The 25,871-nt window shown below is 37.2% G+C and overlaps 2 protein-coding genes across 3 annotated transcripts in view; one reads left to right on the top strand and one right to left on the bottom strand.

The window, feature by feature from the left end:
- The first annotated feature begins 122 nt into the window (after window positions 1-122).
- Window positions 123-3,720, top strand: LOC110462876. The gene is made up of 2 exons (XM_021517111.1): window positions 123-1,616; window positions 2,896-3,720. The coding sequence occupies exons 1-2, from the start codon at window positions 144-146 to the stop codon at window positions 2,929-2,931; spliced, it is 1,509 nt and encodes a 502-aa protein (XP_021372786.1). The 5' UTR covers window positions 123-143; the 3' UTR covers window positions 2,932-3,720.
- A 14,072-nt stretch (window positions 3,721-17,792) lies between these two features.
- LOC110462877 (matrix metalloproteinase-2-like) overlaps window positions 17,793-25,871 on the bottom strand; it is a 46,105-nt gene continuing 38,026 nt past the window's right edge. For both annotated transcript variants that reach the window (XM_021517112.1, XM_021517113.1), the window contains 5 exons: window positions 25,015-25,173; window positions 24,588-24,802; window positions 22,644-22,788; window positions 21,612-21,884; window positions 17,793-21,233 (listed from right to left, as the gene is read on the bottom strand). In XM_021517112.1, coding sequence (XP_021372787.1) covers window positions 20,983-21,233; window positions 21,612-21,884; window positions 22,644-22,788; window positions 24,588-24,802; window positions 25,015-25,173 — 1,043 coding nt within the window. In that variant the 3' untranslated portion in view covers window positions 17,793-20,982. The remainder of the gene's footprint in view (window positions 21,234-21,611; window positions 21,885-22,643; window positions 22,789-24,587; window positions 24,803-25,014; window positions 25,174-25,871) is intronic.

Genomic DNA, 25,871 nt, shown 5'->3' with positions numbered 1-25,871 from the left:
TCCTTAACAAATCAGGAGCATAGCTGTCATGTAAGTCATCTGATGGATCCATTCTATTAATTGAATTTAGTCGCCTCAACCACATAAATCACAGCGCGCCACCCTAAATCGAAACCGAAACAGGCTAGGGCAAGGGTTTCAAGATGGCGAGTGAAGAAGTGTGTGCTCCTTCGAGACAACCTGGACAAAGTGCGTGTGCTCATCACCCAGGTAGAACTTTGACACTGTTTTGTGATTTGTGTAAGGATCTAGCTTGTTTGACATGTCTGTCTACTGTACACAAGGGCCATGAGATGCGTGCACTGAGCGATCTTACTACATCGACACGGGCAAAGATTCAACAGTACATAGATACCACGGAGGATAGGCAGTGCTTACAACTCATTCAGTGTCTAACGTGGGCGGAGGACGAACTTATGCAGACGTCTCACAGGTACGATCGACTTACAGAGAAGATTGTGCAGCAGGGGAAGGCATTGAAACTCAAAATCGACGTTATCACTTGCATGTCCAAAGGTTTGTACAAACAGTTAGAAGAGGAAAATAAAAGAAAGCTACAAATTTACATTACCGACCTACATACTCGTCTGGATGCCGTGAATGACAACTTAAGAAATTGTAAACATATACTTGCGGAGGGAACAGACATTCAGACTTATGATACTGGGTATGAACTTATAACCAAACCAATACAACCCCTTCCGATACAGCCTTCACGTCATTGTTTCACATTTGTTCCTAATGAAGCCCCCAGTAGCTGTCTGGAGAAAGCCTTTGGCGAATTGACAACTTCGGCCGAACATAAACCCCTGATTCACACCGAGAAGATGATGGAGTTCAAATCTGAAGATTTCATCAGTTCTATTTGTCCAAACCGTGACAATGGTGCATGGATTTGTAACCATGGAAACACAGTGACACTGCTGGACAAACGTGGAAAAACGGAAACAGTGTTGCAGTACAAAGGACCAATCAGAGATGTCCAAATATCGCCCAATACACAGAACCTCTGGTTGTGTTCGGATGATAACTTCGAAATCATGGAATGCGACACATCATTGAAACAGACAACCACCAGATTTACTCCAGATTCCAAGGTCTACTGTCTTTGTGTTACAGTAGATGAACACATTCTGGTTGGATCGTCGAAAAAAATCATGAAATACACCCCCTGTGGCACAATCCTGCTCACTTCTGGAAAGGCAACAACCAAGACCTCTTTCTTCAAACGTAGTGCACCGCTAGTCCGCTCAGCATACCGGATGTCAGAGTGCGGTATCACCAGACACGTTGCAGTGATGGACATGGATAAGGAAGAGGATGGAGGTCAGTATCAAAAACAGGTGCTGGTCATTGACAAGGATTTCCAAGAGCTCTTTCGTTACAAAGGAGATCTTCCTCACACCCGAGGGGGCTGCAAGATGGACAATCCATTCAGCCCTTGTGATGTCCAGTTTGACACTTTTGGTCACCTCGTGATCAGTGACAGGGCCAACGGATGTATCCGCCTTCTTTCTGGTGATGGACAGTTCATTCGGTTACTCCATGTCGACGCAATTGATGCTGGAGTTATTGGCATTGATCACAAAAATGTTTTATGGGCAGTGTTCGGACAGGTAAATGTGAAGATTCTTAAGTATTATGAGTAAACAAAAGAAGCTTCAAAGTGCTATCTGGTCCCCTGTCTCTGTTACTACCATGGTAACAGATGCAGAGAAACCTACCATAGACGAACATCATTGTTCAAAAGATGTGTATTATTTTTGTTGATAATGTATAGATTTTCAGATCATACACATTGTACTGAAATGACTTCAGGGCAGCGTCACAGCACATTTACATGCTAACATGTTACAGTCAATGGTTCCTGTTCATGTTGCCATTCAATTATACAAAACAGGGATCAAAAGATTGGCATTATTTACTAAACTCATTCACCCCTGAAATTTTATAATGAACTATCCCAACATTTGAATTGGAAGGGTTCAAATGTGTCTTCAGGGGTGTATGAGTTAAAAGTCACAGGGGTCTGTTTCATTTTAAACATTTGAGTGTTATATAAAATACAGTCCCCTGTGACTTGAGTGATTTTCAGGAAAAATCATGCTTCCTGATCATGTATATGTAAAATTACATGTTTATTATATATTGTTTTGCTTGGAATATGCATCTTTAAACTGAAGTCAGTGGTGAACTAGTTAATGTGGTCATTTTTGAGAATCATGGTGGCCTAGCCACTTATTTGAACGGTGCTTTTTTTTTTTCCTCTTGTGTTTTCTTTTTTTTTACAATTTCTTGACCAGTACTTGTATTTTTTGTTTTGGAAATGTTACTAAAAAACAAAAATGGGAGGGGGGAGGATTTTTTTGTGATCAAGAAAATAATGAAAATCACCTATTTGACCAAATTTGAAATGTAATATATAACTCTATCGTTTAAACACTGATAATAAGAAATTAAAAGTATATCAAGACAAAAGAGAATTCTATATACACGTATATTTAAATAGAGATTTGGCAAAATTTGGTATCACTCATTGTGTTAAAAATATCAATATAAACCATCATTTTTCTTGAAAAGCATTCAAAAGTGGAACATATACAAATTGATATAGATTCATATATAAAATTGATATAGATTCATATAAAAAACAATCTAAGTCGATGTCTTATTGTTTTAAAAAAAATGGAATCTGTAATAATTTTTGGTACATGACCTAGTTGTTTTCACACATCAATATGTATTAACCTTCATAGTTGTCCATGGCAACAGGGCTGATTCAGAGTTTTTTAAGTCTCAATTAAACAAATAATCATTTATAAAAAAAAATACACGACCAAAAAGTTGAAAGCTTATTTTATTATTTTCTGACTCTGGATGTAAAATTCTTTGTAGAAACTTCATCTTGGTTACGATATCCTGAAGGACTAGGGAAGGGATGAAGTCAGGATGGTTGATACATCATCTTGGTTAAGATATCCTGAAGGACCGGGGAAGGGATGAAATCAGGATGGTTGATACATCATCTTGGTTAAGATATCCTGAAGGACCGGGGAAGGGATGAAATCAGGATGGTTGATACATCATCTTGGTTACGATATCCTGAAGGACCGGGGAAGGGATGAAATCAGGATGGTTGATACATCATCTTGGTTAAGATATCCTGAAGGACCGGGGAAGGGATGAAATCAGGATGGTTGATACATCATCTTGGTTACGATATCCTGAAGGACTGGGGAAGGGATGAAATCAGGATGGTTGATACATCATCTTGGTTAAGATATCCTGAAGGACCGGGGAAGGGATGAAATCAGGATGGTTGATACATCATCTTGGTTACGATATCCTGAAGGACCGGGGAAGGGATGAAATCAGGATGGTTGATACATCATCTTGGTTAAGATATCCTGAAGGACCGGGGAAGGGATGAAATCAGGATGGTTGATACATCATCTTGGTTACGATATCCTGAAGGACCGGGGAAGGGATGAAATCAGGATGGTTGATACATCATCTTGGTTAAGATATCCTGAAGGACCGGGGAAGGGATGAAATCAGGATGGTTGATACATCATCTTGGTTAAGATATCCTGAAGGACTGGGGAAGGGATGAAATCAGGATGGTTGATACATCATCTTGGTTACGATATCCTGAAGGACTGGGGAAGGGATGAAGTCCAGGTTTGATTGACCTGTAAGAAAAGCTGTAAACATGATTTAGAAAAGAAAAAAAACCCACCATTTTTAGTGGGTTTTGATTCCAAATGCTAAAGTTTTGGCAGACATACTGGACCATTTACTTGTACATTAATGGGAAATAAGGTAAAACAATCTATGATAATATTCAATAACTTTCCACAATGGTGCAAAGCACAGGGAACTCCTCTGAAAGCAGCACAGATCTCCAAACATCTGATATATAAGGCCATGGGGTTTAGGATCTATGCCATGCCCCTATAGTACAGAGTGATGGGACATGGAATTTTCCATATACCTGTAATTGATTGAAAAGTGCTACATTTGTACAACAAATGAACTTCCAATAGTATGAAAACAGCAATTTAAAGTCAAAATCACTAAGATAATCATTAATGGGAAAAAGGCAATACAGAAAATAAACTTTTTCAATTATTGTTGTTTAGAATTGGGGAGTTATTCTTAATCGTTTTATTGTTTGGCAAAGTTGTACAAGGTGAAGCTTTTCTCCATAATAAGTCAAAATGACTTGGTATTTCTATTTAGTGGTACCAGCACAGGAAATTAGTATGGTTTTAAGCCTTTGTTTGGGTTATTTAAAAAATGAAAGTAGTAACAATGGGTAAATTGTTCATTCTCTAATGATTATTAGAAATACTACCCTCTGTTGATCATTTCATTTATGTATACAGGTTTGTCCTCATTAAACATATACTATCTACATTATATGTACCTGGCTCTATTAGTATATTATATGTACCTGGCTCTATTAGTATATTTTATGTACCTGGCCCTGTCAGTATATTATATGTACCTGGCTCTATCAGTATATTTAATGTACCTGGCTCTATCAGTATATTATATGTACCTGGCTCTATCAGTATATTTTATGTACCTGGCTCTATCAGTATATTTTATGTACCTGGCTCTATCAGTATATTATATGTACCTGGCTCTATCAGTATATTATATGTACCTGGCTCTATCAGTATATTTTATGTACCTGGCTCTATCAGTATATTTTATGTACCTGGCTCTATCAGTATATTATATGTACCTGGCTCTATCAGTATATTATATGTACCTGGCTCTATCAGTATATTTTATGTACCTGGCTCTATCAGTATATTTTATGTACCTGGCTCTATCAGTATATTATATGTACCTGGCTCTATCAGTATTTTATATGTACCTGGCTCTATCAGTATATTATATGTACCTGGCTCTCTCAGTATATTATATGTACCTGGCTCTATCAGTATATTTAATGTTCCTGGCTCTATCAGTATATTATATGTACCTGGCTCTATCAGTATATTATATGTTCCTGACTCTATCAGTATATTATATGTACCTGGCTCTATCAGTACATTATATGTACCTGGCGCTATCAGTATATTTTATGTACCTGGCTCTATCATTATATTATATGTACCTGGCTCTATCAGTATATTATATGTTCCTGACTCTATCAGTATATTATATGTACCTGGCTCTATCAGTATTTTATATGTACCTGGCTCTATCAGTATATTTTATGTACCTGGCCCTATCAGTATATTTTATGTACCTGGCTCTATTAGTATATTTTATGTACCTGGCCCTGTCAGTATATTATATGTACCTGGCTCTATCAGTATATTTAATGTACCTGGCTCTATCAGTATATTATATGTACCTGGCTCTATCAGTATATTTTATGTACCTGGCTCTATCAGTATATTTTATGTACCTGGCTCTATCAGTATATTTTATGTACCCGACTCTATCAGTATATTATATGTACCTGGCTCTATCAGTATATTTTATGTACCTGGCTCTGTCAGTTTATTATATGTGTTTAATATTATTTTTTTTATAATTGGCTCTGTCAATGTTTCACATGTATTTACTTACAATAATGTACCTGCTTATTTAAACAGCTTTTTCTGGAGTGGACATAATCTTTTTTTTTTGTCGTTTGGAAGGGACACAACTCTGGTGTGCCCAAAACTGTTCAGAAACTCCATGAGTTATCTTTCTTCGCATAGAAATCAGACGCAATAGACCAATCTCTTCCCAGAGTGTTTCGTTCTTTATACTCAACATTTGATATAGCGCCCTATATATCTAGCTAACATAAGCCACTCTAAGCGCTTTACAGTACATAGATAAACAATTTAATGCAATCAATACAATTTTGAGTAATTCGCAGGAGCTGCCTTATCAGACGCTAACTACTAGTAGTTACCTATACCACCTGGCTAAAACCTCCCTATGTGTGTATGCCTGCGTGTGTGCTGGATATGTATTCTGTTCTGTTTGTAGTGGGACCGTACTTCCAACGGTATCATTTATAGTGCCACCTCACTTGAATGCCACTGCACAGATACCGCAACATCCAACCCAGACCATTTTATACTCCACCTGGGTTGTTGGAGTTGTGTGGGCAGGAGAAAAACACGTTCTCTTAATATTCCATGCGTACAACGACTTAGGGGATCGAACCACTCGACCAATCCGCCCATTAGTGACTAAGAAGCGTAAGGAAAAACAACATCTGAACGCTCGTTGATGGATGATTCTGTATTCATTAAATAATATTACAGCTTTCGCTTATTTTTACAAAATGTAAAAAATCTTGGCCGAAGTCCTTTAAGTTGACCTAACTTGTTCCATTATTGTTAGGAAATGATAAAGTTTCTCTATAAAAGGAAAGAACAAACTGACGTGTATGAACAACATGAACGATTTAATATTGTGTGATGTAGTTACTTCTTTCCTAGAACAATCATTGACTAGAACTCCTTGCCACCTGACATTGCATAAATCCCCTCAACTTCGGCTTTCAAATTTGCAATTCGCTCTCTCCACTTCTAAGCCATTTCTTCTCTATCTTTCTATCTCTCCCTCTCCCTCTTTCTTTCCTTCTCTTCTTAGCGTTATCACTCTCTCACTCACACCTTGACATAATCTTCCACTTGATGGAGGTGGTCAATATATTGTAGATAGATAGATAGATACTACCAAACTACCGATTTAGGATAAGCGGTGGCATGTATCACACGCTTTGTATATTACTAAAGTATATGAGGGGAAAACGATTATTTGTTTCCCTGGGATAAAGGATGCTTCACGAGGGTGATAAATATTGTATTACATGTATATGACAATTGAACGGCATATTTTCATTGTTCATACCAGCATGAACCTTGAAAAATGATGTTCAATACATATGTTTACATTCTCAATTTCATAGTTATAATTGATCTAAATATAGGTATTCCCTTATATTTTCGATATTGAAGTGTCTTTGTTGTCCTTGCAAACAAGATTCTTGGAACAGGATGGCGTCACCAAAATGTTTGCTGCAGACGGTTCTCTCACGTCATTTATCCCTTATTGGGTGGCGCAGTGGATGAACACTCGCCTTTCACCAGGACGACTGGGGTTTGATTCCCCGATTGGACGTTGAAAGGAATCGTCTCTTCCATCCGAGCCAACTTGACTGATTGATATAAGTTGAACAAAAACTTGTTTCATAACTTTTGTAAAATAAAATAAAGTTCATATTCATATTTATCTCTAACATTCGTTATTATGTGCATACAATCGTATATTGTTAGATTCTAGTGAAGGCAATAGGGATGATATGGAATCAAGTCCGGTAATATTAACTGATGATATCTTTATAAAACCTATACAGTGCATAAGTAGCACTATACCGGCTCTTTATAACAGCGTGTCTTATTGGATTATATTAATCACGTGACGAGGAAATAAAACATCTTGTCGCCCTCACACTCTCGAGTTTCTCGGTTATATTTCCTTTATTCAAATTCTTCCTAGAAAAATGAGCAAGCAGCAATGGCGCGTCATTTTGGTCATCCATACTGTCATCCATACTGTAGCGTTATTGTTTCATTTCAATATAATATAATATATATTGCCCGTGTGGTAGGGAAACACGATTCTTTGTGTGTCGTCACTCAAGCGGCGCCCTTGTGTAACATGTCTCACAGACACACTACCGCAGGCGCAAAAAAATAACGAAAATAAAAATAAAAATAATTAAAATAGGTAGCTAGAGAAACCACTTGCACTTAGTGGTAGTTATCGCCCGTAGCACGTGCGTTATCATTATTACAAATTTGTTTCAGGCTCGGAGAATCATTCCTTATTACCTGCGTAAAACTTATACACATTAATATAATGACGTTCTAACCCTTGCTAGTAACATGTAACTGGTTACAGTAACTTCTTTTTCACACAAACCAATTTACCCAGCTGTACAAAAGGTTGAATTAACATATGGGAAGAAATCTCTTGACAGACCGGGGTCCTTCCAGGAGAGAGGCATTGTCTTGCAACAACAGACGTACGCAGGGTATATCGGCTGATATATCCTCCGATATACAGAAATACCGACAAACAAACATATTCCAATGTTTCTTGCCCTAATTTTAATAATTATCACGCATATCCTTCATATTTTTCTGGACAAATCCCCCCAAATCTTCCCGAATAGTTTAAAATATTCTTTTATATTTTCAAATTTGTTTCATGAAGCGTTCGATGGTTGGCTTCTTACGTACGTAATAATAACGATGCACAAACGTTCGTCAAATCTGCTTGGGTGACGCAGTATTAATTGTGTATGATTTTTGATTATATATGGTAATTTGATGGTAATTTGTTGCATAGTAAGGTGTTTCAGTAATATATGCTATGGACAGGTCATCGTCGAGGACATCACATTTCCACGAATGTGATTGTTGTATACGTTTCCGTATACATATATGGAACTTCCGGGATATTAGTAAGCGCTTTCTCTGGCAATCTCCCACGGGACGAAAAACATTTTGTCAATAGGATAGATAATTATAGCCTAAATAGAAGTAAACGGGTTGGTCAAAATTACATAACGTCTGTGAATAATCAACAAGATTTACTCTGTCATAACTGAAAGACGACATACATATTGATCAATCAATTGCAAATCACATTTAATAACCGTCTCTATTTCGGAACAAACTATATATTAACGAGATGTATCATCCGCAAAATGACGTTTCGTAGATCGAAATATCATTACCTAATTCTAGTATTTAAAGGGGAATAGCTATGGACAAAGAACAGAACCTTGTGGTACTCCTGCTTTCATACAAATATCCGGCTGTAGCGATTTGGAACCTGCCACGCTGTAAAATTCCTTCAAAGTTAAACAAAAAGGCCACCTGTAGCTTTGCCATACATGTATCTATGAAACTGGACAATTGTAATAAGTGTTGAACTTCAACAAATATTTCTTCGTAACCGAAAAGCTTAATGAAAACTCTCCATACATAAGTGATTGTCGTAATCCGTTTCGTTTAAACTTCATGTGTCTGGGCAATTCAGTAAATTAACGTTTGTTTTATTTCTGACATTTAAGTTAAAACGGTCAGTTCAATTTGACCTCGATTTGATTCAATATTCACATGGCTGTGCAGAAGGGAAAGAGAACTAAGTAGAAATGAACACTCAACATTAGGTCTGCGGAGTTCACAAAAGGACCAGAGAGTGTATACGTCTGACAAGCATCTTATCGAAATTTAAACATTTGCCGTGGACATTTTAATCAAAACTGTCACCCTTTGAATCAAGAAATCACTAACTATTTTCAAATGAGAAATTTTGACAACGTAAAATGTGCCCCAGCTGTCGGGAACATCGTAAAACAGAAAATGAAATGAGTACCGATAAAAAAATAAAATCACAATTTTAGTATGCACACTAATGAGACACAAAATGATTTTCATGTTTTTTTTATGATAAAAAAGTGTCGTAACATTAGGAGCCAGGAAGGCTAGGAAACTACAAAAATTAAAGACTGACAAACAAGAATAAGTGTTTGAACAGAAAGTTAAAGTCAATATAGGAGAAGATGTTATGTAATTATAAAAGTAAAGACAGAAAGATTTAAAAGAGATCGGTAAAAATGTATTCACACAGAACTTGATGATTTTTTCAAAGAAGTTAACCAGTAAATCCGGATAATGCGTCAAACGACCGGGTTATTAGTAAGCACATTTCCCATGGCGTTCGAAGTGACGCATCAAGTCATTCAAACGAGGAAGTTTTTAATGACAAACTATATTAATTGCCACCTTTCACTTATTGAATTAAGGTTGTTTTTAAAGGGATATGATAGTCAAAATAGGGGTTATAGTCGTAGCTATATAGGATATACTCGTTTACGGAAAGTGCCGACGGTTCCCGATTGCGTAAGGTTGTAATCTAAGTTCTCAACACACTGATGATTTTTTCAAAGAAATTAACCAGTAAATCCGGATAATGGGTCAAACGTCCGGGTTATTAGTAAGCGCATTTCCCATGGTGTTCGAAGTGACGCATCAAGTTTTGTCATTCAAACGAGGAAGTTTATAATGACAAACCATGGTGTTCGAAGTGACGCATCAAGTTTTGTCATTCAAACGAGGAAGTTTTTAATGACAAACCATGGTGTTCGAAATGACGCATCAAGTTTCGTCATTCAAACGAGGAAGTTTTTAATGACAAACTATATTAATTGCCTCCTTTCACTTATTGGATTAAGGTTGTTTTTAAAAGGATACCGTACTCAAAATAGGGGTTACAGTCGTAGATCTTCGTTCTGAAGACGTCGTCAGCAATTCCAAAAGCAGACAGCTTATCAATCGGGAACCGTCGGCACTTTCCGTAAACGAGGGTATTTTCTCGTTTACGGAAAGTGCCGACAGTTCCCGATTGATATCTTAATGTAATAACATACATGTATATATTAAACATTGTAAATGAATTGTATACAAGACAACGGAAGCTGAACAATGTGTAACAATTTCGATCCCTGTCATAAAGCGTGCAGTTAGTAAATGTACTACACCATATAACAAAATTATATTACTAGTAGCTGTCACGCCTGGCAGTGGCAATACACAGCAAGATTATTTATATTAGTTGTTTTACGTTCCTTACACAGATGACGACGCCAGAAATATGGCTCAGTAGCTTCTGACGTCACAAAATAATCGCCAGGTTGTAGACTAAGTTCTTAACACACTGTTGTCTGGTCAGTAGAGTACTTTCCTGAGACTGCGGTTTGTCCAAGTCCGACGCTTTCCACGGGTTTGACGTCCTTCTTTGCTTTATCCTCAAGGTATTTTTTTCCACCCGTAAAAGAGATGTTTCGGAGAAAAAGAATAACTGTTGAAACAATTCGCTCTGCATTGCAATTACATTACAATTACAAGTACATAAACCTTTCTAATTCAGTTGTGATTTATCAGATCGTAAAATGTTCTTGAAGATCGTGAAGCCATTAAAATTGATAATTTGGAAACTCCAAAGCATCAAGGGAAAATAAATTGGCATCCGCTAATACTAGTTAAGTTGTAGATGCTGAACGTTTCACACATTCACACAATCGTTCACCCTAGTTAGGCTACAGAAACCTGATACCTTGTTTTAGCTTAGCTGTATTTGGACATAAACTGATACGTTCAGGGTCGTATAAGATGTTTGAGGGGTTTAGGTCAACTTTCGGTAAGGTACAGAAAGGTGATTGTTACCCTTTTCACTTCTGACAAACTTATATCGTCATTATTTGACACTTAAGCATTCGAAAAACAAAACGTCCCAGTTGTTGATTTAAAGTTTAACACATATAACCTAAAAACTTAACAGTGCGCAATTTAATCTATTGAAGCGCCTTTAAACTGTCCAGATCGAGTGATCCCGGGCGCCTACGCAAAGTGACGTAGCCAGATGATGAGGACAGCACTACAGACCAACAATAGCAGTATCAAGTGGTTTTTATTGGTCATAAGTATTTTTTGTCGAATCCTAACTTTGCTTATGTAAGTTATGTAAGTATTTTCGAGTGTTTTTCTCACCAATCTACTTAAATGTTTACTGATTTCGTTCAAATTTAGTGATGAATGAAAAATAGCAGGAAACTGTTGTTGCATTGATGTTCTTCTCAGAACCCCGGCCTCCGCCTCCGACACACACACACACAATACACGACGTAGGTGACCAATTGGGATATTTACTTTGGCAATGATTCGTGATAGCTTTACAGGGTAGATCTAGGATTTTATGTTCGAGAGGGCACAGGAAGATGTATAGATGTCCGTGCCAATAGGAATAGAAAGACAGGAAATAGGTGATGTGAAACAAAGGATCGTTGCATAATGAATAGAACTTAGTCAATTATTTTAGAATGGATGATGAAGTTTTGTACAGATGAAAAAAATAAAGCATTTTCATCATCTGTAAGCTCATCATTCCCGAACAAAAGTAAATCAGTTAAGAGTGGATGGTTGAGATTGAAGACGACAATGCAATAGATAATGGTTGTTGGTTTCATTTGCTTGCATGCAAGAACACAGAGGACTATCAATTAGATTTCTCTGGTACAGATAAAACTTAAGGGAACTACACTCCATTCTTAATCTAGCATGATGTATCTGCCCCAGTCTGGTACCATTAAAGTAGAAATTTGGAACTTTGTGAGCGGGCTTGCGTAGATAGGTCAGCATTCGTCCTTTTTCTCCTGATTTGAACATGACCTCTCTTGTCGAGTGCTAATTATGATGTGTCTCTGTGACGTCATAGTATCGTTTCTATCACATATTATCAGTCATGACCTGGGGTTGACCGAAGAATCATTAACAGGTAAAACAGGAGATAATTCTGTGTCATTCCGGGTAACAAAGTTTAGTAAATAAAGTTTAGTAATCACACGCAGGTCGTTCTATGTTCTGTGTGTCACGTGTATGTATGACGTTTTATCCAGACCTCACACGCGAACTGTTCTATGTTCGTTTGCAATACGTTTTATCCTGACCGTTCTAGTATTTTGGTCACGAGTTTGTATGACGTTTGTATGTTCTATGGGTCACGTGATGGTATGACGTTTTATCAAGACCTCACACGCGGACTGTTCTATGTCCTTTGTGTCACGTGTTTGTATGATGTTTTACCCAGACCGTTCTATTTTGTGTCATGTGTTTGTATGATGTTTTACCCAGACCGTTCTATTTTGTGTCACGTGTTTGTATGATGTTTACCCAAACCTCACGGACCGTTCTAGGTTCTGTATTCTGACGCGTTTGTGTGACGTTTTATTGATATCTCATACGTAAAACAGAATTCCCTATTCGCTTGTTTTTTTCTAGATATTATACTCGGTAATTCATATTCTCTATAATTATTCCAATTTACAATTTGTACATTTTGCTGAAACGACAAATGAGGCCAGGGCTTACAACGGTCTTAATCACTAATTAAATATTCGTAGCGGATGCGAGAGTTCAGGACATCCGGGTACTTCGAACGCGAGGTAAGATAATTTGAATCTGATACGTGCACTTCACATTGACCATGAGCCTGTACAATGTACAGCACTGGTTGTGGGTATTCTCGTGAGACCAGAGAAACACGTGACCTCGTCTGTTGTCAGAGTGTTGTATTACCTTTATCATTAAATGTTTTACGAGAATTAATTGGCCTAAAAACAGATGTTAACGCAGATCATAGTATGTGAACGTGACAAATATGAAATAATATGAATGTGCATATTCCTATCGAGCAGCCAGTCCAATTATCATCATTCCATGCATCATAGGTTTTTTTTTATCATAAGTCGTGTAAACCCTTTAATACATATGACACCTGTGATCTTGAAAGATCTTCACCCATCAAACTATACTCTATATCTTGACATCATGGTGCTTTAGAAGTCGTTTAAAACGTTATACATGTGACAACAGTGGTACACCTACAGGTTAGGAATCAAGAAAAGGCACGATTGGTAGGACGCCAGGCTCGTGACCTAAGGGTTGCGGGTTCGAGTCACGTCACGTCACTGTGTTGTATCTTTGATAACGATACTTTACTCCGCTTGTTCCATTCTACTCAGCTTTAAATTAGTTCGTACGAGGTTGGGCAGCGCTTGAATTGTTGAAAGCTAGATTTGAGCGCCGAATGGCAGCACCGGCTGCATGCTCCCCATGGAGTTTAGAAAGCTATTGACTGGTTGCAAAGGCCCTATAACCACGGATACTAATTTGTGAACCGCTTTGAGACGACCTACGAACCAGGTTGTGATAAAGCGGTTTATAAGAACCTCGAATTATTATCATCATAAAGGAATTTATATCTACTGTTACCCTGTAGGTTGGGTGTAAAGAAAAGAAAATACCTGTCGTTATGTCTGTACCCACCGCAAGAGGCGACTAATGTGTTTGGCACACAAAAATTATCAAAATAAAATTAATGAAACCAACTGCAACATTTCGGACGTTCTAATTTTTCGCTCTTTAAGTATTCTTTAGTTACAGCGCCTTATTTTGGCAATACCTGATGTTTTGGATTGTTGTCGAGAGTTCTCCAAAGCAAGGACTGTTATGGGCTCTGTCCTCCTGGGTCCTAAAATAAATACTTACTGCTTTTTTCTTGACGTTTAGCTTTAAATGGATGGAAGCGACGATTTGGTACTTCCTTTCGAAATCTCAAAAGTACGTGATTTGAATTAACATAGCTTGGAGTGGGAGGGCGTTGAGAGAGAGAGAGAGAGAGAGAGAGAGAGAGAGAGAGAGAGAGGGGGGGATACCTCCTCATCAAGAACTTATGTTGCACGCATTGAAAATCTAATTAATGGTCAGGTTTGATTGAAAGCGCTGCGAACAATCCAATTAATACGATTGTGAGTGTTTCAGACAGTTGGTAGGTAGCACAGCGTAAAGAGAAATACGTTTCGCTATCCTTCGTCTTTCAACAAACCTCTCATAATGTATATTTACACTGATACCTAACTTCTATTTCCGCCACAGGTGCAGTACAAGATGTGTAAAGCACTCCTGTGTACCATGCACGTGTGACTCACGTGCATTTCTTACCGTTGTATTTCCTGTGCTAATTATCGTTTGTTCTGATTGAGGAGATACGTGTGCTCGTTATTACGAGTGCTATTTATACGAAAAGTAGGTCAAGTACCATATTGGCCACTTCTATCTATTCTCTATGGGTTCAGGAGTCCTTTCTTCTCTACGGTACCACAAACCCGGTCGTTCGACTCCAGTAACGATCTGATGTTAAATCCATTGAACTCTGTTCTGGAATAACGACATTTACTCCCGGTGATAAAGTCCAGTTGTGTCACTAGCCGTATGGTTATTGACCCCACTAGTATCAACAATACCCTCATCGATCTCTGGTAGAATGGAGTCCGTCGGGACAAACGAGGTGTCGTGCTTCAATGCTATGCCTCGAAAGACATCTTGGTATTTCCAGTTAATAAAAGATAAAAATTTGTTAATACACGCAATGCAGAATGCATATTCGAACAATAACTTAGGAATGTTTTGTTCTAAACACACGCATGTTATGCGATTTGTTTACGGTCCAGTTTCGAACTATAGGACTATAAATCTAGTGTTGCGTTTATATTTCAACATTGTTTAGTTCCCGAGGTCTGCCGTAACCTTGCTTGATGGCCACAGGTATCTCTTTGGTGTAGCGACATGGTTCATACTTCACATATTATTTTATTTAAAATAAATCAGTACTCCTCTAAATTTTCAAATTCATAATCAAAAGGTTTTGCGCACCTACTCCTCAGTTACAAGTAGTTTTAGACAATTTGGATTTCCAACTTTACGACCCCAAGCATCGCCGACGAGTCCTAGGACAAAACAGCTGTAAAATGCCGCGAGTGTAATTCATTTTGGGTCTGCTGTATCTATTACCAGGTAACGGTGCATTCACCTGTGTGTATTACGTTCATCTTAATGAGCAGAATGCAGTTCATTGCTTGATTAACTACAAAAGCAAGGCGGTGCGTTTTTACCTTTGATGTATCTTCATGATGTCAAACCATTCTTTATGAAACGTCATTGTTTTACGTATGAACAAACAAGAAAATTTTCGGACTAACGACTCAACAATATTCCTTGAAGGAAACCGTTCGGGTTTTTCCGTCGTACTGTTTGAGTAATCGGGTATGCTTATCATGTTATGACGTCACACTCAAACTTTTAATGGGAAACCCGGAATGATTTCTGATTGACGTTTGTTATTTGACGGCAATGGTAACAATAGAAAACTCTTGTCATTTTCCGATAAAATGGCTGTTTCATCAATAAGTAAAATAGTTCAACAAAATTGATCATGAACGAACCAAAATAAATCACATTATAAGATGAAATCGATTTTTCTTTTGTTGTTTTTGACATAAACAGACATCATGACTTTTATCTTCTTAAAATTCATGATGGCGGTTATACAATCATATTCCCCAAGATGCTCAAATAACACGCCAGAACTTGACTTCCGAACAGGGAGGTTCACCTACATTACTCATTCACCCCTGAAATTTTATCATGAACTATTCCAACCTTTGAATTGGAAGAATTTAAATGTTTCTTCAGGGGTTATTGAGTTAAGAGTTATTTACAACGCAAAGCAAAACATTTGTATCAAATTAAGTTTATTTAGCTTTGAAGTGACAAAACATTAAATAAATACAATTGTGTGAAGGAAAAATATAGAACGATTCAATCTCTCAATAGAAATGTACAGGCAGACATATTTTTATGTGTAAAAAATCTCCATGGTAACCAATAAGCATGGTATTGTATTTTAAAATCTTGTACGTTTTTCCAACGACCCTTTATCATATGACTAACCTGTGATTTATAAGCTAAATACAAATTACACATTTCTATTTTTCGGTTAGAAAAATACTTCCAATAGTACAGAAATTTCCTCCTTTTTTCCATTTTACAATCTGAACATTCTGAAAAATCAATATTCTTTATTCTTCTAAATTTCTAATGTTTATGGATACAACATAAAAAGAGAAAAACGTGTTTATCTTCAAATGAATATTGATAAAAGCCTAATTTAAAATAGCATATACTCTTTTGTAAAAGTAGTTTTTGATTTTGACCATTTTATTATCAGAATGTGACACAAGCACACATTGCAACGTACATTCTTTGTGTATTTTGCACTCAAACATCAAAATGCGATACACTATTGATGACGTCAACATTAAGTACTTCAGTATTGATGACGTCAGCATTAAGTACTACAGTTTTAATTCCACGATGACGTCAACATGAATTACTACAGTGTACCATATTGTTCTAAATATTGAAGGCAAAGACTAATTAAGCATATTGGTTGATCAAACCAATAAAAAAAGGTTTTATTAAGATCTGTCTTTTATTTTTTTGTGCGTGTTTTAAACGATAATTTTGCACCTATCTAACAAAATCATCAACTAATTGTTAAAACAGTCGTACCACAAAGCTATACATACAGACCAAGGCCAGCTTGCAAACATGTAGACACTCCTCATAAATGATGAACATGTGTATAGGTTTTCGAGATCTAAATAAATATGTTTCAATCTAAAATATATTAAGTAGTAGTGTCATTATTTGAGATGGTATGATTTTTTTTCGATATTACTATTTTTAATATACATATAAACTTGATTATTTTGCTGACACCTTTTCTTAACCAAATCACCGGTTGGAATTTATTTATATAAGAATCTGCATCTTTTACCGGTAAAATTCCTGGCAATGTGCCGTTTTCTGTTTATAACATGTAAATAAGGTCAGAACGAATCTGAAAACTACTTGTATTATAGAGTATTGAATCACATGTAATGAGTATTACAGTTAAATGGATTTCAAAAACATATAATTATGATAAGCAAATATATATGCAACAAATTATGTTCCTCAACAGATATTATAAAAAATGCAAATGACAAAAATATGCAAATATTGTAAAATTATGCTAATTCCCAAAATATGCAAATTACCAAAATATATATTCAGTTGAAAGTCTCCCGAGACACCATCTGTACCTAATGATGAAAGTTTAGTAAAATCATGCTTTAAAAATTGAAATAAATCGGAATTATTACGCCTTATAGCTTTAATCAAAATTACTATTTATATCCAGTTTTTATGTAAGTGTTGAGATAGTACATTTTTGAATATTTCTAAACTAGACTTTAAAAAAAAAAAAAATAATAACATAGCAAATGATTTTCCGACAATTTCTGTTTAAAAAACATTGTTATTTGACGTAATCAATTTTACAAATTAATAATAATAAATCCAAATGGACAACAAAAATATTTACAGTATTCTTTGGAGCATAAAGTTATCATCACTCAAAGATTATCAACATCTAATGACAAAGTATTGCACTAAACTCCATGGTAATATTACACTGACTGAATTACACCGTGTTACACTGATGTAGTGTAAACTGGTTCCAGTGTAAGTAATATATAAACCACAATCTCTCTCACACACACACGATACAATCATCCTCACAGACAAACATGTGTTGGCCTTTCAGTACACATTCACGCATGCGCTCTCACTATTCGGCTGGATAAATCGTATTTGCTACTTTACAAAACATTTACTGAAGAATATGAACAGGGTTGTCTGGTAAGACACAGTAGTGATTTTATTGAAGTGCATGTAGCGTTAAATGTGTATAAATTTGATCATCAATTGTTTTAAAACGATAAATTAATTGATATAGATATTTGGAAGATATTAACGAAAACAGCTGTGTTGTCTTAAAAAAACAGGTCGCGTTGACTGTATAACAGCACTCCCTGCTGCTAGGTTTAATGTACGCTTGTTTTTATCGGACTTTTAAAGCATGTACTTCACCCTGACAAAATTTCTCTTTGATGTGGAGAGAGCTACTTAGGACAAACGGCCACGTGAACTGACCTTAATACCGCGCTCACTTCCGTTAAGTAACCAGAAGCTGGGTTTGGTTATCATAACCGGATGTACATGAAATAAAACTTTCATTGTTCTCAATTATTATAATCAACGTTCAGTAGACAACGAAGTCTTACGGGCGCTTTCATTCATCGACAATATCACAGTTACAAATAACATAAACCAGAGTTGTCTTCCCTTTGTCTCCCGGCATGCAATAACTCTGGGCAACGGAAATATGGCACAAATGGTTTGTGTCATAGGACAAACACAAATCTCAAACACTCATTAAAAAGCTAATTGGCACCAAACGAAATCAACATGATCAATAATAAATAATGCTAACAAAAATGAGTATTAGGCAACAATACCAACATCAGCGAGTAAGGCAATCGAGAAATAGCTTTTACACCAGTCTAAAATTGAAGGCTGTGTTTTGGATTTCGATGTTCCTTTTGGGATATGTACCAAAAAAAAGAAGACATTGGTATCACGAAAAGTGTTTTTTTCTCTCTCTCTTAATACTTCTAAAAGTGTAAACTAACTTCAAGGTCTGAAGTAAAATCACCTTTCGCTCGGTCTTTAAGTATAAATTATTTGGAAACAATGCGATATATCTTTGTTATGAAATTTCATTATTACAAAGTTAAACAATATTATGCGATGTATCCTTTGAAGCGAGGCAGTGCATATAAAAGCTACGGGCGACCATAAATATATGTCATTCGGCACTACTTTAAGTACAGGAGTAACATAAACCTCCCATTCTTACAAAACGCACGCGGATGTAGTTATAACACCATGTTATATTGAAATCACAACCGTTTCTGTGTTATATAATGAATATAATGATTATCGTCACAAGGGCACTCGGTACAAGGATTTCATAACAAACAGAATGGCAAGACTTTAAATATAAGGAAGTTAAAAACAATAGGTATCAAATATAGAGGATACTAAGTTTGGGCTATACATTAGGGGAGGGCCTGTGAGGTGGGCGGGGGATATAAGGGGGCGGGTCTGTGTGGGGAGGGACTGTGATAAGACAAGGGTGGGGGACTTATGTCCGTGCGTAGAATTTCAAAAAGAATGAAATCTGGTTAGAAGATACTTGCGTGTTGTTTGTGATGAGAAAGGTGAGAGGTCACCGTTACAGATTTAGGGAGGTGACTGGAATGAAAAGACACGTGCACGCGTAAGTGACGTCAGGACGCACGTGATAGCGAACACTATCAGATACACTAAGTTACGTATTGATAACACCAGTGTACGTGTTGGTAGAGAAAACAACCTATACGCTCACAATAACGTACAAGAGCCATAATCCCTACGCGGAAGGCTGTGCTAAGGCTGGCTAGGCTTACTTTTGCATAGAAACAAAATTAGTGCAAGGTACTTGAAAATGACATGGTCCGATATTTTCTAAAAATAAATGACACAAGCAACGTTGTAACATTTCCTAGCATGTTAGCACAATGTTCACATAAACGGGCCCCTAATATGGATATATTGGAACTGTTTTGTGAATTTCACAAGCGGTCCTATCACTTTGGTATATATCGGACACCGACGCCTGTCTATACTGGACATGGAAACTTGTCCTCCGGACGCTTACAACTGGCTAAAGATATATTGGCTATCCAGAGCAGAGTTGAAAACTGAACGTCATCTGAACAAGACCACCTAGGTCTACGATCAATTGTATGTATGTAAGTATGGTGGCAGTGTTTTCTATAACCATTGTCGGTTATAAGAATTCATCTTGAATTCAGTCAAGGTGGTCATCAAAAGAGTACCCTGTTCTTCAATACTATTCATAAAATTTTGAATTTATTTTGTTGAAATGAAAAATAAAATTGTCTACCTGTCATATAAAATCTTCATATTTTTTTCAGAATTCTGACAGCATTAAAAAAAAATAACGTCACGATTGAGTTTGAAAAATGTCAACTTACAATAGTAAGAGGTCTAAGCTAGGCCCCCCCTCTCATGATTTTTTTCATATTGAAATGTTTTCAAAAACATATTTGGGATCCGTCTTTGACTGGCGATATATGGGGTCACGTGAGGGTAACGTCATTAGATATTGATGTTATAACAATTCAAAAGTTACCTTACAAGGTGATAACAAGATCTTTCTTGAAGAGATCTGGGCACTTATGACCAAATATAGGCATACACTTCATGTTCATAGCGCAGTATGTATCAATCTTGTACAAAAATATCTGTATACCCAAACAATGTGATATTTTTTATCATTACGGCCCTCCATACCTCAAGTTTGACGATTTCACCTTGTATCTAATAAAAGCCAGTGTTTTTATCAAGCAAGTTCTAATCAACTAGTTTATCGACCAATGAACGCTAAACATAGTTTATCGACCAATGAACGCTAAACATAGTTTATCGACCAATGAACGCTAAACATAGTTTATCGACGAATGAATGCTAAACATAGTTTATCAACCAATGAATGCTAAACATGGTTTATCCACCAATGAACGCTAAACATAGTTTATCGACCAATGAATGCTAAACATACACATATCACAGTTGTGAGCAGACCGGTGGTGGCGCTGTGGGCAGTATTTCCGTTGTATTTCTCCGGGTCTCCATATTTGGAGATCGCGGCTACCCGCCGCTTACATCCCCACCAATCATCACGTATACTCTTGGGGTAGCCCTGCTTCACGCGCATCTTGTCGTCATAAAACAGATAAAACTTGTCGTCCTTAAAGAAGTAGGTTCTGCTTTTGTCTTTGGGACCTACGATGAAAAAATGATATGTATGTTAACCTAATGCTAATGCATATGGTCCCAGTTAAATGGAATTACCAGATAAATAATTAAAAATAATAGTTATGTTTAAAAGTACTTCTTTCTCTAATATTATATGAATATGATGAATTGTAGAATCGATTTCAGGAAATATGTGATCAAAAAATAATATTTTTTTTTATTATTATTATTTTTATTTTTTTTATACTTTTTGGTGGTTTTTAAGATAATAAAATTAAATATTAGATATCAAAATCTCTGGTTCCGAAAAACCCCTCAAGATGCACAAAAAAGTACAAGCAATTGATAAAATAAATAACTACTATCCACGTCTGAACGGAAGTTTAAGTGGCTAAGATAGTGTACCTGTTTTGTACTGGAATGCCGTGCTGACGGGGACGGGCACGTCTCGCCATATACTCATATCCCGGGGGTAGTCCATTTCGATATGGTTGTTCTCGGTATTAAGTTTCCAGTACATGTCACCGCTGATCAGGTAGGTCCGAGAGTTGTAACTCCACACAAAAGCCGCGTCGATCTTCTTCACGTCTGGCGGGATGCCAAACTCGGTAATGGGACGTCCTTCCGGTGGGAACCGTGCCACAGGCGAGTTACTGTTGTAAACCCAGTACCGGTCACCTATGGAACGGAGACGAGTCACGTGATCAAGGAGGTTAATTTCAAAATAAAATTCTAAAAAAAAATGGTACCTGTTTCCTCCAACATGTTCAAACGTAAGTGTTACTACGCTTGAAGCGTAGCCGAATCGACTTGACCATTCCATTGTAATTGCGTACATTTTAACATAGGAGTGCAACTACGTACATTTTAACTCAGACGTGCATAAAGGATTACTAGCCAATTGCATATGAAGGTTATAGAGTACATATAGCAATAATGTCACCGATGCGTCAGGCATACACATGGCTGCTAATTGTCATGATAAGGAATATGTTCCATCATCAAGGGAGAAGAATACCCCATACAGTTAAGTATCTACAAATAAAAATTCCTCACAGCAGGATAATATATAACTTAGAGAAATAGTCATTTCACATGATGTATCCACTATACCGATAGCAATTACCTGCGTCCGTATTCATGAAGCCGTTGTCATGCTCAAGCACGTATTCTATGCGCTTACCAAATCTTTTGAAACTCACTACAATCAATTAAGTGATATTGTCAAAAAGTTAGATTCTTACACTGAAAAAGTATTCGGTTTCAAATTCATCCAAAATTCTTCCAAAATCATTGACATATGTGATTTCGTACTTATTTCACGCCGGAACAAAAATTGGCCTTGAGCACAGAATCTGAGTTTGAGTATGAGAATGGATACGGACCCTGATCCCTATATATCTGGTTATCAATCACACACTTCTATAGAATACTTACCGATGAAGAAGATGATTTTCTGATCGTTGAGTCGCTCAAACACGGCGTCTATATGGTCCACTTCGTGGGGCATACCCATCCAGAAGGAATGTAGACTGATTTTCTCCCGGCCGATCAATCCTTGATCTGTCTGTCTCCAGAAGTACTGTAACAAACCAAACATTCATCGTTTGAATTCTTTTTACAGTTTCGGCGAGTATATATCAGTAAGTTTAAAAGTTACTAACCCCTGTCCTATACATAATGTATTAGTCTTAGTAAGGGAGACAAAATCGAGCACACATTATTTCATACAGGACAATGTAGCGATCAGTGACCTCAGTTTTAGTACATTACATGGCTTAAAACTGTAAAAGACAGTTTACAGCAATACATGGCCAGTTGTGCCCCTATCCCCCTTCTGATATTTGGTCATGTGGTTTCCACTGTTAATAATAATAATAATCTACAGCATTTATATAGCGCCCTATATAATTTGTAAAATTACTCTAAGGCGCTTTACAACATATGGATAATAGTAATGGTTATAATTGTGAAAACAAACAACAAAGGCTTGCAATCACTTTCATACATTTAACAAGCAATGTGCACATAATTGAACAACTAAAAGGGCGGTATTTACATGACGTCTTTGCAAAGATTCTAAAATGCAGACGTGAAGAGGTGAGTTTTTATGTCCCTCTTGAACTTGGCCAGGGTATTTGACTTCCTAATAGCAGATGGTAAGCTACTCCACAACGTAGCCGAAACCCTCCCAAAGCATCTGTTTCCGTAGGGCACAGTACGAGATTTTGGGACACACAACAAAGATTATGACTCCGACCGTAGTGATCTTGACGGCTGATACAGGGTAACAAGTTCCTGTAGGTACTGAGGAGCTGTTCCATTCAATGCCCTGTATGTGTATACCAGAATTTTGTACTGCGACCTGTATCGTACAGGTAACCAGTGCAACGAATAAAGCGCAGGTGTGATGTGCTCTCTCTTTCGAGTACGAGTAACTAGCCGTGCTGCAGTGTTCTGGACCCTCTGCAGACGACTAGTTAGTTTGTCAGATATACCACAGAGCAGGGCGTTACCATAATCCAACCGAGAGGTAACAAGTGAATGCACCAAAATCTTGCATGCATCTGCAGTTAGAAACTGCCGAATACAGCCGATGTTCCTGATCTGGTAGTAACAGGATTTGGCAATAGCGTTCACTATTCACTATCGTTAAACGAAAGTGAGGTTGAGACAAACAGTATCTTAAAACCAATATAAATACGAACAATTCTACTAGGCAACATACACCTTACGGTTGCGGTAAAAATATCGGCAAATATGTCAATATGGTCATTTATTTATTGCTATCCTATACTAGAGTGAATGGTGATTATATAATCAAGAATCTTGCTTCAAACTCCCACATCATACCAGTACTAATACTATTGTTCTTGGTTCCTATGCACAAAGGCTTAATTCCATTTGGTACAACTCATACAAGTACAATTTTTGTATAAAAATCCTGTATAATTATTTTTCAAAGAAAACTATTCTACTCTAACGATGTCCGATTTAGACTAATTTTACTTTTACGTTTACATTCACTTTCGCTCTCGGCACCCCTGGAATATGTCATAGCAAAATCGAAGTTTCGGTGTTCAGCATCTTGTGGGCGAGACGAGAAGACTAGTTTGATCCTTTGATGTACATCGAAAGAAGGGCTGGCTTTGAAGTCAGGTGTCGCTTCTCTGTAATCTTCAAAGGGCAGGTATCAGCCTGGCGATTGGTCAGGTTTATTTTGACCGGAGACCAATCAAATAGCTAACCGCATGCCTTCAATTTTGCTATGACATATTACAGGAGTGCAGAGAGTGTAAGTTAGTGTAAGTGTAACATCCTTCTAAGACGATATAGATAAATGTAACTTAAGCTGGCCCTTTCTCAAAAGTTACGGCTTACCTCGCCGATGAAGAGGAAGAGCTCTCCGCGAAGAACAGCGATGGCATCGAATGGTGTGCTGCAAGGATCAATCGAGTCCCCGTTGTAAGGTGGTCGGGGAGTCACGGGGTTGCGAGGTCGGGGAGTAGGTCGGGGCCTTGGGATTCGGGGAGTCACGCGCTCTGGAGGACGTTGGGTCGGTCGATCTTTGGAAGGAGGCAGACGCGGTCGGGCACCTGTTAATCAAAATACAACTTCAATTTAAATTTCTTTTCAGACTTTGTTCACCGATATTGTATCACCTTAGCATATTTCCAGACTAAAAAAACTCTCAATAGAAAAAAGATTGTTGGTATCGTCCATTTGTCAGAAAATTAAGTTTTGAGTTTCCTACTGCGAGCAATTCGTTCACGCTAATGTCGCGTGAAGAAAATGTATTGGAACTGACCGTAAAGTGCCTGAATTCCGATGACGTCATCCTGCGGAAGCCGGAAGTTTGCCTGGTAGCCCTGGTACCAGGGATACATGAGGGCCCCGGGCTCGTTACTATGACCCAGTCCAAGGGCGTGGCCGAATTCGTGAGCAGCCACCATGAACAGGTCCACACCTTCCGAGAAAAACACACACGTTAGCGACTACAAGGAGAATCTGACATGCATGGGAGTCGATAATACCACTTGTGAAACATTTGTTTACGAACCTAGAGTTATTCTTCAGTTGTAATTTAAGTTAACTAAATCGTAAAAGCTTTACGTCTTAATTACGCAAACTGTTTCTTTTTTACAAATTCATTAGCGTAAACAATCTAGCAGAGTATACCAGTAATGAAAAATAAAGGCAATATTAACAACAAACAATTTATTAATAGAGATTTCATTTGCCTGTAGATTCTTCATACTTGTATGCTATTTTCATAACAGGTGAATAGGCAAAACTGGCGTGTAAACGCTTTAGAATAAAGCGGCTTTAACTTAGGAAAACATTTCTTATTGAAGGTTTATAATGAAAGAACGTATGGATTACATTTCTATTTGAAACAACATAATTGAGTAATGTTGATTATCGAGAGGCACGTAGGCCGCTATTTATATTTATATTTATATTTAGTAAATTCAAATACGGATTCAATGGCAGTCTATTTGCACAAACATTTGTGTGACGTTAAAGAAAGGAATATGTTTAGATATCTGGCGAGACAAGCCTTGCTCGTGAGCTCTTGTTTAATCTAAAAGCTGCTTGGCTTTTCAATATTTCATTCTGACGTATCTGAAATCATATTTCACAAATAATTACATTTTTAAAAAT

The sequence above is a fragment of the Mizuhopecten yessoensis genome, unplaced genomic scaffold (assembly GCF_002113885.1).
Source record: "Mizuhopecten yessoensis strain PY_sf001 unplaced genomic scaffold, ASM211388v2 scaffold10839, whole genome shotgun sequence".
NCBI lineage: Eukaryota > Metazoa > Mollusca > Bivalvia > Pectinida > Pectinidae > Mizuhopecten > Mizuhopecten yessoensis.
This window is presented reverse-complemented; position numbering and strand designations above follow the sequence as displayed.